This window comes from Dermacentor silvarum, chromosome 8, assembly GCF_013339745.2.
Source record: "Dermacentor silvarum isolate Dsil-2018 chromosome 8, BIME_Dsil_1.4, whole genome shotgun sequence".
Lineage (NCBI taxonomy): Eukaryota > Metazoa > Arthropoda > Arachnida > Ixodida > Ixodidae > Dermacentor > Dermacentor silvarum.
The window spans coordinates 158,766,120-158,778,926 of NC_051161.1; the positions used below are offsets into that span (position 1 = coordinate 158,766,120).

At 46.3% G+C, this 12,807-nt stretch overlaps 1 protein-coding gene across 1 annotated transcript in view; it reads left to right on the forward strand.

Moving 5' to 3' along the window:
* Positions 1–12,807, forward strand: part of LOC125947748 (uncharacterized) — a 116,222-nt gene that overhangs the window by 33,865 nt on the left and 69,550 nt on the right. The window contains exon 2 of the mRNA XM_049673022.1: positions 4,225–4,358. Within this exon, the coding sequence (XP_049528979.1) occupies positions 4,225–4,358 (134 nt within the window). The remainder of the gene's footprint in view (positions 1–4,224; positions 4,359–12,807) is intronic.

Genomic DNA, 12,807 nt, shown 5'->3' on the forward strand with positions numbered 1-12,807 from the left:
TTTTGAAGCGTGAGGGAGCCGAGGCGAAAAGAGCGGCTCGGTCCTGAGCGCTCAGGAGCGAGCCGGATCTTTTGAGCCGCTCTTTTGAAGAGCGAGGGAGCGGTGGTTCAGTAAGTGAGCGGCGGTTCTTTCGTTCTTCAGCCGAAGGCGAGGGGGTGAAGGCGACTCTTGCGAGGAAGGGCGGGAGGGCACTTGCTTTCTCGTACCGCTAATAGATGGCGCGGAAGTCGCACCCAGTAGAAGACCCGGCTCTGACGGAACGCATCGGCACGGCTCTCTGAACGCGAGAGAACCGGCTCCCTTTCTCCAAAAGAACCGCCGCTCATTTTTACTGAACGACCGCTCACTCGATCTTTAAAAAGAGCCGCTCACAAGATCCGGCTCGCATTCAGATCCACGGAGCAGTTTCCAGCGGAAGTAGAATATCTGTTCTGCGTTCACTTTAAGTTGTCATTTAGAGCATCTGAACTAGAAAAGAGTGTTCAATAAATTGGCGCAAGTTTAATATTGCCTTCACAGCCATTTCATTCATTCCGAATTTCAAGTTTGCCACCTTGGGCTCACCACCATCTCTATATATGCACCCCGCCGCCATGGTGAACCAATTACTATTTCGTTCTCGGAAAGACTTCTAAATGTACTCCTGCGAACATAACACGAACAAATTCCCAGGTTTTGACGCAGAAACGAATAATTATTCTGGTAACCGAAGCTATATAACTTTAGTCTTCCTGCTGTAAAGCGTCCGAAAAACGCAGACATGTGTCATGGAGCAAATTGCTGCTCATGTATTGGGAGAACACCACTATAGGCTACGAAGTTGTAGCAATTTCCTGCATTAGTAATTAAGACTTTACAGCACTGCGCGCGTCCGCTTCCGTCGTTACCTGTCGTGTAATTGCGATGCAGCACGTTAATTCCTGCAGTATGCGCACGCGGCCTCAGTAAAGCTCAACTGCCACATCATCATATTGTCACGTTCGCTACATTTTAGTGGCACGTCTTCCGTAAAGATCACGACAATAAATAAATGGCTTTGATTCATTTGCGACATCCTAACTCGTCATTTGCATCAGTTGGTCGGTGATCGCGAACTGCAGTCAATTTACCCGTCGAAACATGACGCTCAGAAACGCGCAAAATTGCATGGTTGTGCCACGCACGTTAGAGAGGCACTGCAACTCCTCTTGAACAAGGTAAGAAAACCTCTAGGTAACTCTTCTATGAATATGCAAGCATTAGTTCGCCGCATGCTGCAGGAAGCCCACAATCTCTCAAAATGTACCGCGGTATCTCTCCCGCGCTCTTCTGTCTTGTAGTGCTGGCACGTGTCATTGTCAACGTGGCATTGCACAGGCTCCAAACCGGAAACGGTTGTTTATTTACCTAGTGTATGTAATGTGGAGGTGTGTACTATCTGCATTGTTTGTACTTGCCATTGTCCAATTTCCTTGTACCCCTATTGAAAATTATCTTGAATTGGTTATTTATTGTACTTTCCAATTTATACGTAACGTTTCTGCATATGGTTCATTGCGCGACTCACTGCCACCATGTAACACGGGGGCTAAGGGCACCTCAAGCTGCCTCACTGCAGCTTTTATCTTAGCCCCTGCCATTGTATTTTGAGCAATGGAAACAACAAATAAAGAAAGAAAGAAAGAAAGAAAGAAAGAAAGAAAGAATCCCTCCCGAGCGAAAACTCGCGCTTGCATACACACCACTCCAATCTTTTAGCCAATGCGGAAGCGGTATTTATTAACGCGTCCAGCCTGTTCTAGTCCCCGTTGCTTTGGCGTGCTGGGGAACGTTTGTCGTACGCAAACTTCGAAAGGTTACCATAAGCGGAAAGCCTAAAGCTGAAAAAGAAAGGATCAGTAAGTAGGGTATTGCTATCAGATCCGTTTCGGCTGAAAGGCTTACAAAACACGTTGTTGGACTGGTTGGTGCATGTTTTTTTTACCGGTAATTGTGGTTCGGCAATAACTACACAGCATAGCGACGACATGGACGGGCGTGCACTTCCAACTAATTCATTTCAGCAAGAAAGCAGGCGTCATTTATTTGCAGCACATGTGCAGAGAGGCAAGAGCGAGGGGTATCTAGATGGGCTAATCAGCTGAGAGGAAACGCTGTGTTGTGATTTAATAAGGAAAGTAAGCAATGCTTTTTTTAAGTGTCCGTTTCTATTAGGTGCTTCCCAAAAATTTTTTTCGAATCTCTTCGTTGAAAGCCGTCTCACTTATTTTAGTAGGTATATCAGTTTTCATGTAAGGTTGCTGCAGCGGCCTTTTAATTACATCTTTATAAATATGGACGTGCCCCTGGAATCCCGTTATGGCTTAGACTTTCCCGTAGAACAACATTTTCATAGCCGCAGCATCAGCTTTTTATCTAATTTGTAGTATCACTGCACTTGGTTTACTTAGTGCGCTGTGTGTGCCAAGTAGAGCAATATTAGTTGTATCAGCTCTGTAAGCTGTATAAAGTTCTACAACTCCTTAACACTCAATAGCCCAGTAATGGAATAAATACCCAGTAATGGAACAAAGTATACTTTGCAGTCATAGGCGTATGCAGGACTGGACTGGACTGGAAAAACTTTATTTAGGTCCTGCAAGACGCGCTTAGCGCGTAGCGGGCGTCTTCCACGTGGGACCGCGCGACAGGGAATACCTGGCGGCCGCTTCGTGGGGCTGCTGACCGAATGAAGAGAAAGGTAAAATTTGCCCTATATGAGGACCCCTTTGGAGGGCACACAATGCCGAACTTCCGAGGCAGACAAGTACAACTCTTCCGGAACTATCCATCTAGGTGCTTTTGAAACGCGGTGCATTCGTGCGTGGTAAAAAAAATATATAAAAACTATAGACATCCCCCGCACTGTGGCAATCGATGTAAGCGAAGCTTTGTATGCTGTTTGCGAACACTGACAGTATTTAGCGGTGATGTTGACGACATACGACAGTCGTGATGTGATGTGAAATGTTACCTTGCCTGCATCACTTGTGTTTGTCCACGTAGTACACAGAACACGGAGAGACATGTGATTCATTCACTTATTGCTTTACTCAAAACAGCCCAAATTAGCAATACTTTCTTGCGACGCATTTTATTTCTCCCATGTCATGTTATTTGAACTTCCATGCGCGCAGAGGGGTAAGGTTAATCAGCCGTTTCCTGACTGCGTCGGTACGGGATCCGATTTACCCATTCCCTGCCTCCCCTCTCTCTGCTCCCTCTCTAACCTTATCCCTACATCCTCCCCGGACTGTCGTTCATATTCTACATGAGCACGGAGCGAAGTGCGGCAGCTCTTGAAATGCTTTCGCGGGGAGTCAGGTCTAATTACGTCGTCCACAAGGCATCGTTGCGTCCCCCAAAGAGCTTCAGAAGGCATTTCGGTGTCCCCCACGGCGCGTCGGAAGGCATTGAGGCCCCCGCTCTATCGAAGCGTCATTGACGTCGCCTATCTCATGTCCCGCTTCTATCTACGTCTACTGTGGACTTGCCCGTTGGTCGAACGGTAAGCGCTGGAGTTTCTGCAGTGCTTTTGAGGAGGTCACGGATAATTACAGCTGTCAAGAGGCTAATGTGGCGACCCTCAGGGAGCTCCAGAGGGCGTTGTGCACATGCCACACCATGTAAAGGTACAAACGAGCTTCTCGCGTCGACGTTCCTCTCTTCCACGCTCCTGCCATGTATACACACGCTCTGGATCACCCACCGATGAGGCCTGCAAGGAAATAGCAGCACGCAGCAGTGCAAATGTCGTAGGAAGAAGCAATGAAAACTCCGCTTTAAAAACAGTGAATTTTGAAGGCTGGAGTTCATTTGCCCAATTAGGGTATCGGAAAGACCGATTAAAAATGGAACCGATCCGACGTGCCGTGTTGAAATCTATATGCAGCGAAGCTTACGAGGCAGTCTTCACGCGCACCTTCTCATCAGGCTCAAGGATTCCGCGAACGATGACCTCTGCAGTGCAATTCACCTTTGAACTTAACCAGCATTATAGGGGTTGAAAGAGGCAAGCTGGCTTTGTGCTCCATTTGTTTGGTCTACGCGAGCGCCCCTTGGAGGTGCAGTTGCGAACGTCCACGTGGTTTCCAGGCGGCGCAACACATGCGCAACGTGAGGCCATCTCCTCCGGCGCGCTCTCTCTCCCGTCTCATCGCGGCTCCCTCGCCCTCTCCACCGGCGGTCAACTACGCGCATGCGCAGGCCAGCTTCCCACCTCTGCCTTCTGGCACGGCTGCGGCCGAAGTATAGTGCTCCTAGATGGCACCGCCGTACCGGAGCCGAGTGTTGACTATCCGGCGAGAACGCTCGAGCAACAGCAGCAGGCGGCAACCACGGTCAGCGATAGGCGCAGGGGTGTTCGCAAAGAAAGTTTCGCCTTAGTAAGCTGCGTAAGGAACTTCACGAGTCCATCAGCCCCTGTCACAGAGGGTCTCAATAAATATTTTCGTCATCCGTGACTGATAAATGATTCATGCCGTCATTTGCGAGCAAATAGTTGTATTCAAACAAGGCCTGGGTTGACCGTAATAGTTTACGGCCTCCCAAAATTCAAGATTGCTCTAAGTGCAAGGTTAGTTGGAAAGCAGGTTTCCAGAAAACGAGAGGGGTTATTTGTGTTTGCGGGGCTCCACCTATTGTGTTCTGATTTTAGAAGCTGCCCGAATATTTTTTTTTTTTAGTCAGGCGCTCTGCGACGCATGAATGTGCGCGCTTCCTCATGAAAAGGCAACGAATATGGGCCTTTCAATCGAGCACAAAAATAACCTGCCCATGTCTTCCTACGACGCCCATGTGAGTATCAAATTCTGTTAATCAGCTCACACATCCAGCAGTCACACACTGCTGGATGATTTCGCATAGAAACTCACCCGCACAGTAGAGTTCTATTTACTACCACTTCGAACACAAAAGTATGGAAAAGCGGCAATCCGCACTACTGCCTTGGTTCTAGGAATTGGCGCGACGTCGTGAAACATGGAGTTCGATAATATAACGTAACATATTATTCACGCATATGTGTTGAAGTAGAACTTATGCAAAAAGCTATAATTTAACGCTTTATTTATGTCTAGGCTAAAACCACATCATAATTTCACATAGTTTGGCTCGTTTGTGACATTACTGGCTTCTGCAGAACCATGAGAGCGTGGGTAGTGCGTCCGATTTCTTAAAACTATGGTGCGCATTAAACCCCCCCTCTTGTTCCTAAGCAGCTAACTTCGCCAAACCCCTCGGCAGCAATGAGTACATATATCCTTAGTGATGTGTTGTGGAGGCCTCGCCAACCAGGCGCGCTTCGTGTGAAGGCGTCTGTTGTTTTCTTACCCAGCAAGCAGCAATATATTTTGTATTCAGTTTGTGGCCATGCCAGTAGTGTCCTTTACTTCGCAATCTAATATCGCCTATTATAACGCATCCAATTCTCGGTATTTTTATTGGCAGCGGTTCTAGGATGTTAAAAGTTTATTTGGTTTCACAAAACGATTTATCCTTTTTGAAATATACGCACAAGCCTTTCAACACAGAACACAGTCATGCAGCAAAGAAAATTTATATTAGCAATTGCATTCCCCAGAACGAGAAGGATTCGAAAAAAATTAATAAAAACTGTAGCAATTTCAACAACTTTCTTGGGCGCGAGGTAAACAACATCCGCCAGAAAAAATAATTTACAATGAGGCCGTGTAAATCTCGCCCGAAAGTATCCGTAATGATTTGAGGGCGTATCTTTCGTCCCACATTAGCTCAACGCGTGAAGATACTGATGCAAAGTGCACTACCCGTACAAAGACTTATAGCCTACAGACGAGCTTGAGGTGGCTTCAGTTATTTCGAGTTTGCGAAACGCAGCCTCTGGAATTAACAATAATTCGTGCGGTGCATGTCGTTAAAATTCTAACAGATATCGTGTCACCAATTTTCGGGCGTATCGTCAATACTACGTGTATATTGGGGATGGGTGTGTTTCCAAAATTGACAATGTGGTGCCACTTCACGAGTCAAAGCACAAGTACAAGATAGAAAGCTACCGTCCAAATTCTAGTGCTACCGTTCTTCAGCACAATAGCTGAAAAATATTCGGGAAGTGTCTTAATAAGCGTTAGGGCAAGCATGAAAATCTTTCTCTTCACCAATTGGGTTTTAGAAAAAGGCTTTTCCACACAACCTGCAAACTCAACATTTACAGACCTAATTAGTAAAGCAATAGGCAGTGATTACCTATTGACGTGATTGTTCATAGACTTTGCGGAAGTTTTAGATTCTTTAAATAATGTTATATTGAGACCTGCACCTCCACCACTTGTTAGACGACGCCAGGGATGAAGGCAGAGCTCTTCTATTGTCACACAGCACCAGACAGCCCACGAACACCAACCCGAAAAATGATGATGATTATGAGGATGGTTATATACACATGAAGACGATGATGAAGTGCACAGTTAGCGCTCACAATAATAATAGCTAAATTGCTTAACTGCGCAAATGTTGGACTACCTTTGACGTTAATTCGCAGCTATGTAGAATACCGGCAACACATTTGTCAACCAGCGATTTTGAGTCCAACAACTCGGCGTTCCCCAGAATTGTTCCTTCTTGAGACCAAAATTTTTTTACTGAATGTTAATGAATTCCCTTGCCAGCTTGCATGTGCGACCCGAGTACTCAATGCAAACGACACTAGCCTTATAATCTTGAGGAATAAAAAATAACTAATAAGCTTAACTCTGAATTATAAATTCTGCACCATTCCTGCACATTGAATGCTCTCCACCTTACCCCAACGAAGACTGCTTTTTATCTTATTTCACTCACAAAAAAAGAAATCGACTGTTATTTTAGATGTAATTTACAGTAACCATCCTCTAAAGCAATCTAGTGAGGCAAAATTTCCCTATGGTATTATCCATGACCATGTGAAATTCGCCTTCCTGTGCTTTTCTCGGTGCTCTCCAAATATTGTGACTATGTCAACTTATTTATCAACCTTTACTACGCATTTGTTCACTCGCATCATTTATTGCATAGCGAGATGGGGTTGCACATACAAAACTCACTTGTAACGCATTTATACACTTCAAGAGATTGCTCTGCGCATTATACCACCACACAATACGTAAATTAACAGCAAATAATAATTTAAAGCCTTGAATATCCTTAAGATTTACGATTTGACACCTGCACCTTCAGTCATCAAATAGTTAATGAAAAACTCTCGCCGACCACAATCTCGCTCCGCCCCTCACTTCGTACACTTGGCAACGCATAGAACTGGAGTTTTTTTTTATAGCCTAGGGTGAATACAAATTACGGTCACACTACATTGCAATCTACAGGCGCCTCAATTTGTAATGGGCTTCATAGTAATCAAACGCTACATTGCATACTTTCCTTTAAAAAATTAAACCAATCATTTATTGGCAACGCGTAGCATGGCGCATGCATGCACACTTCTTCCCTTTTTCTTTTTTGCTCTGCAGATGTTTTCAAAGATGTCAAAAGAAAATTGTCACACAATTAATAACCTGTGTAAAGCTTTCCCCACTGCAGCAATTTCGTCTCTTACTTATTTCAGATGCTGTCGTTTTATGTGATTACGCAGTTTAAACAAGCCGCTACAATATAAGTATTCTTTCTTATTAACAATCAGCCGGGAGCCCCGCAGGGGCGTCTGCGTCAGCAGGCGTTTGGTGTGTTGCGACACCACGGACCCGAGCACATGAGGGTCGGACCCTCCTACGCTTAACCGTGCGTGGCTTAGCCGTGTCCGGGGAAAAGGGGATCCTGGGGGTTGAGCCGATGCCGGGAGTTGGACCTTTATGGCCCCCCGGCGGAGGCAACACACTTCTTTGGCCTCCGCTTCACGTAGACGGCACCCCCGGACTGACCCACCCGGGGGAAATCGGTAGTTGCCTTTTCCTGGCTCTCTCTCCAATCTTCGTCTTTCCCTATCACTTTTAATCTTTCCTGTCTTCTCATCTTTTCCATTCACTTCAACTTTTCCTGGCGGCAAGGGTTAACCTGGTGTGGCTGTCCTACCTTGGGTATACCATATTAGGTTATAGTAACGGCATACTGCTGGCGCTGTGCAGACTTGTTTACATGTTCTGCCACGTCCCTTTGTTGGGCTCCGTGGTGGGTGGCAGACGCCGTTGCCGAATAAACCACTTCTTTCCATGGGATCCTCAAACCCGTTTACAACCGATCGTGCCTCGAAAAGGGTACGCACCGACGCAACCTCGCTATTCTGGCCAAAAAAACAAAGAAACTTTCCCGAAATTTCACGTCCTTCACTGTGAGCAACCATCTACGAAAGCTAGAGCAATTTCCCCATTTCTTGTGGCCAAGTGCCTAAAAGAGACCATTGGAGCTGGGTATAAGGCAACAAAGATGGCAACCGGAGATTTGCTCCTCGAACTAAAAGACAAGGAACAATACAACAAACTCGCACACCTCGTAGCCTTTGGTAACATCCCTGTTTCTGTAAGCGCACATCGAACAATGAACACAGTAAAAGGTGTAGTATCAGACGAAGACCTAATGACATTGAATGAAGAAGAACTCCTGGATGGATGGAAGGACCAAGGGGTAATCCATGTGCAGCGCATCAAAATCAGACGGAATGACAACGAAATCCCAACAAAGCATTTAATACTCACTTTCAGTTCAACTACTTTACCCGAGACTCTTGAAACCGGCTACGTAAAACTTCATGTTCGACCATACATTCCGAACCCGCGACGTTGCTTCAAATGTCAAAGATTTGGTCACGCATCCCAGAGCTGCCGAGGGCAGCTTATGTGCGCAAAGTGCGGCACAACCGGTCACTCTTCTGACGATTGCAATAATTACGAGGTACATTGTGCTAACTGCGATGGCAGTCACCCTGCATACTCCAGAGCTTGTCCAGCCTGGAAGAAAGAAAAAGAAATAATTACTGTAAAAGTGAAGGAGAACATAACATTCCGTGAAGCACGACAACGTATCTCCTCTTTATTCTTGCTCAAAACATCTTTCGCCGAAGTGGTGCAACGGGGGGCGGCACCACAACGGCATCTGGCGGCAGCCCGGACCACGCCTAGCGTGCCGAGGCCAACGCCACCCGCCCCTAAGGTGGGAGCAGCCAACGCTGCCCTGCCATCTCTCAAATTGTCCACACCAGTGGCCTCTACAAGCTCCGGCAGCAGCCAGGGCACCGCAGAGGCCCCAGGGGTCCTGTCGACCTCCGGTCCGGTGAGGACGCAGACTTCGTCGCTCGAGATGAAGTCTACGCGACGCACACATCGCTCTCTGGAGCGGGTGTCCAGTGCCTCGCAAGAGGCTATGGACACCAGTCCAAGCCAAACGGCGCTAGTAGCGTCGATGGAGCGGCGAGGTTCTCTCGACCGCTCCAAAAAAGACAAAACACCAATTACAGGGCCTAACAAAGGCTCTGTAAAGTAAGTTACTCTCCTCCCTTTTGAGACACACAGCACCTTTCATTTTCCTCAAACATGAACACAATAATGCAGTGGAATGTTAGGGGACTAATCCACAACCTAGACGAAATCCAAGAACTTATCAATAAATTCAATCCAAAGGTGCTGTGTGTTCAAGAAACACACCTAAACTCCAGAAACACCAACTTCCTACGTCAAAATACTGTTTTCAGAAGAGACCGCGAGGATTCTGCCTCATCATCTGGTGGTGTGGCCATCATACTCGACAGAAGTGTAGCCTGTCAGCAACTTCCACTCAATACGGCACTTGAGGCGGTAGCCGTTCGTGCTGTACTTCTGGGTAAACTCGTAACCATTTGCTCGCTCTATATACCCCCACATTATCCTTTACACAAGCATGAATTTCAATCATTTATAGATGAATAACCGGAACCTTACCTCGTTCTTGGCGATTTCAATGCACACAGCAGCTTGTGGGGCGACACGCGTATCGATGCGCGAGGACGCCTAATCGAACAATTTCTTTTCTCCTCTGGTGCGTGTCTCCTGAATAAGAAGGAACCCACCTACTACAATCTTGCAAACAAAACATTTTCTTCCATTGATCTCAGTGTGGCTTCCCCGTCTATATTTCCTGAACTTAAATGGGAAGTTATAAAAAATCCTTACGGGAGTGACCACTTTCCCATACTGCTGAGATCACCACTACAAAACGAACCTGCACCACAGGCTTCCCGGTGGAAGTTCGATAAGGCAGATTGGGAGAAATTCGAAAGTCTTACGAGTAGTATCTCGTGGTCTGACTTATCTTCGATGGAAATTGATGCTGCTGTCGAGTATCTTACATCCTTCATAGTCGATGCCGCTTCTGAATGTATACCAGAAATGAGTGGTGCGACCTGCAAACGCCGTGTCCCATGGTGGAACGAGGAATGTCGGAACGCTCGTAGGAAACAGAACAAAGCGTGGGGGTTGCTACGCGACTCCCCAACTGCGGAGAATCTTGTAAATTTTAAGAAAATTAAATCGGAGGGCAGAAGAACGCGCCGACAGGCCAGGAGAGAAAGTTGGAAGAAGTTTTTATCAGGCATAAACTCGTATACAGACGAGGGCAGAGTCTGGAAGAAAGTTAATAAGATAAAAGGGCTACAAACTTATTCACTCCCGTTGGTAAACACACAAGGCGACACTCTGGAAGACCAAGCTAACTGCCTAGGAGCACATTTTCAACAAGTGGCCAGCTCATCTCATTATTCCCAAACATTTAAAAGGCACAAGGCTATAATAGAAAAACAGAAACTAGAAAGAAAATGTACTGGAAACGAAGCATACAACCAGCCATTCTGTATTGCTGAACTGTATGCATCACTTAGTTGTTGCAACAAGTCTGCGCCAGGCTCTGACCGCATAGCTTATCAAATGCTGAAACACCTTCCCCATGAAACAAAGAAAACTCTCCTCACCCTATACAATGCTATATGGACCTCCGGCAAGATCCCCTCTGCCTGGAAAGAGGCCATTGTCGTTCCTATACTGAAGCAGGGCAAGGTTCCCATCGTCTGCTTCGAGTTACCGCCCTATAGCACTAACAAGCTGCCTCTGCAAACTGTTTGAAAAAATGATAAACCGCCGACTAATACATTTCCTCGAATCAAACAAACTGCTTGACCCGTACCAATGCGGGTTTCGAGAAGGACGATCCACCGCCGACCATTTGATACGTATTGAGACGCAAATTCGAGAAGCTTTTGTCCGTAAACAGTTCTTTGTCTCTGTATTCCTTGATATAGAAAAAGCCTACGATACCACCTGGCGGTTTGGAATACTTAGAGACCTCTCACACGTTGGTATACGTGGTTGCATGTTAAATGTCATCGAAAGTTATTTATCTAATCGCACATTCCGTGTTCGTGTGGGAAATGCTGTATCAAGACCATTTGTGCAGGAAACCGGAGTGCCACAAGGCGGGGTGCTCAGTTGCACTCTCTTCATCGTAAAAATGAGCTCCTTGCGTCTGTATATCCCAAGAAACATGTTTTATTCTGCATACGTCGATGATGTACAGATAGGTTTCGCCTCGTGCAACCTCGCAGTCTGTGAGCGGCAGATTCAGCTTGGTCTGAACAAGGTGTCTAATTGGGCAGATGAGAATGGATTTAGCCTTAACCCACAAAAGACCACCTGCGTCCTGTTCTCCAGAAAGAGGGGTCTGCACCCCGATCCTGACATTGAGTTGCAGGGAAAACGTGTGGCCGTAAAAACAGAGCATAAGTTTTTAGGTGTGATTTTAGATGCGAAGCTAACATTTGTGGCACACATACAGTATGTAAGAAACAAGTGCATGAAAACAATGAATATTCTAAAAGTATTGTCACGCACCGCTTGGGGTAGTGACACAAAGTGTCTTTTGAATTTGTATAAGAGCCTCATACTCACAAGACTAGATTACGGCGCCATAGTGTACCATTCTGCTACACCAAGCGTCCTAAGGATGCTGGATCCTGTACACCACCTAGGCATCCGCATAGCCACTGGTGCCTTCAGGACAAGTCCTGTGGCAAGCCTGTATGTAGAGGCAGACATGTGGTCGCTTGACATGCAACGTTCGTACCTAAGCCTCACCTATTTCATGAATGTTAATTCGAACTCGGAACACCCGTCCTTCTCAACCGTAAATGACATGACCAGTGCCACACTCTTTAATAACCGGCCGACAGCAAGAGATCCCTTCTCAGTACGTCTAAGAAACATTAGTGAACAAATCGATATCCCACTACCTGGAAATACTCTGATGGCCCCAGCAAAGCCAGTGCCACCGTGGCAGTGGCAGCTCATAGAGTGTGATACCTCATTTGTAGAGATCACGAAAGACGCTCCAGAGGCACATATCCGAATGCATTTTCTGGAAATTCAGTCCAAGTACTCGTCCTGCACTCAGTTCTACACTGACGCTTCCAAGTCACATGCAGGGGTATCTTATGCGGTAGTCGGACCATCGTTCTCAGAGTCCGATGTACTGCACCCGGAAACAAGCATTTTTACGGCTGAGGCCTATGCACTTTTATCGGCTGTGAAGAGTATAGGCAAATCAAAACTGAAAAGATCAATAATATTTACAGACTCCCTAAGCGTCGTAAAAGCCCTCATGACTCTACATAAACACAAAAACCCTGTACTCATTAAACTGTATTCTGCTCTGTGCAAAGCATACATGTCTAACCAGCATATTATTTTGTGCTGGGTGCCTGGCCATAGAGGCATCGAGGGCAATGTTCTGGCTGATCAAATGGCCACATCAACTACATCGCGAGCCCTTATCCCTACCGCTTCTATCCCTGCCACAGAT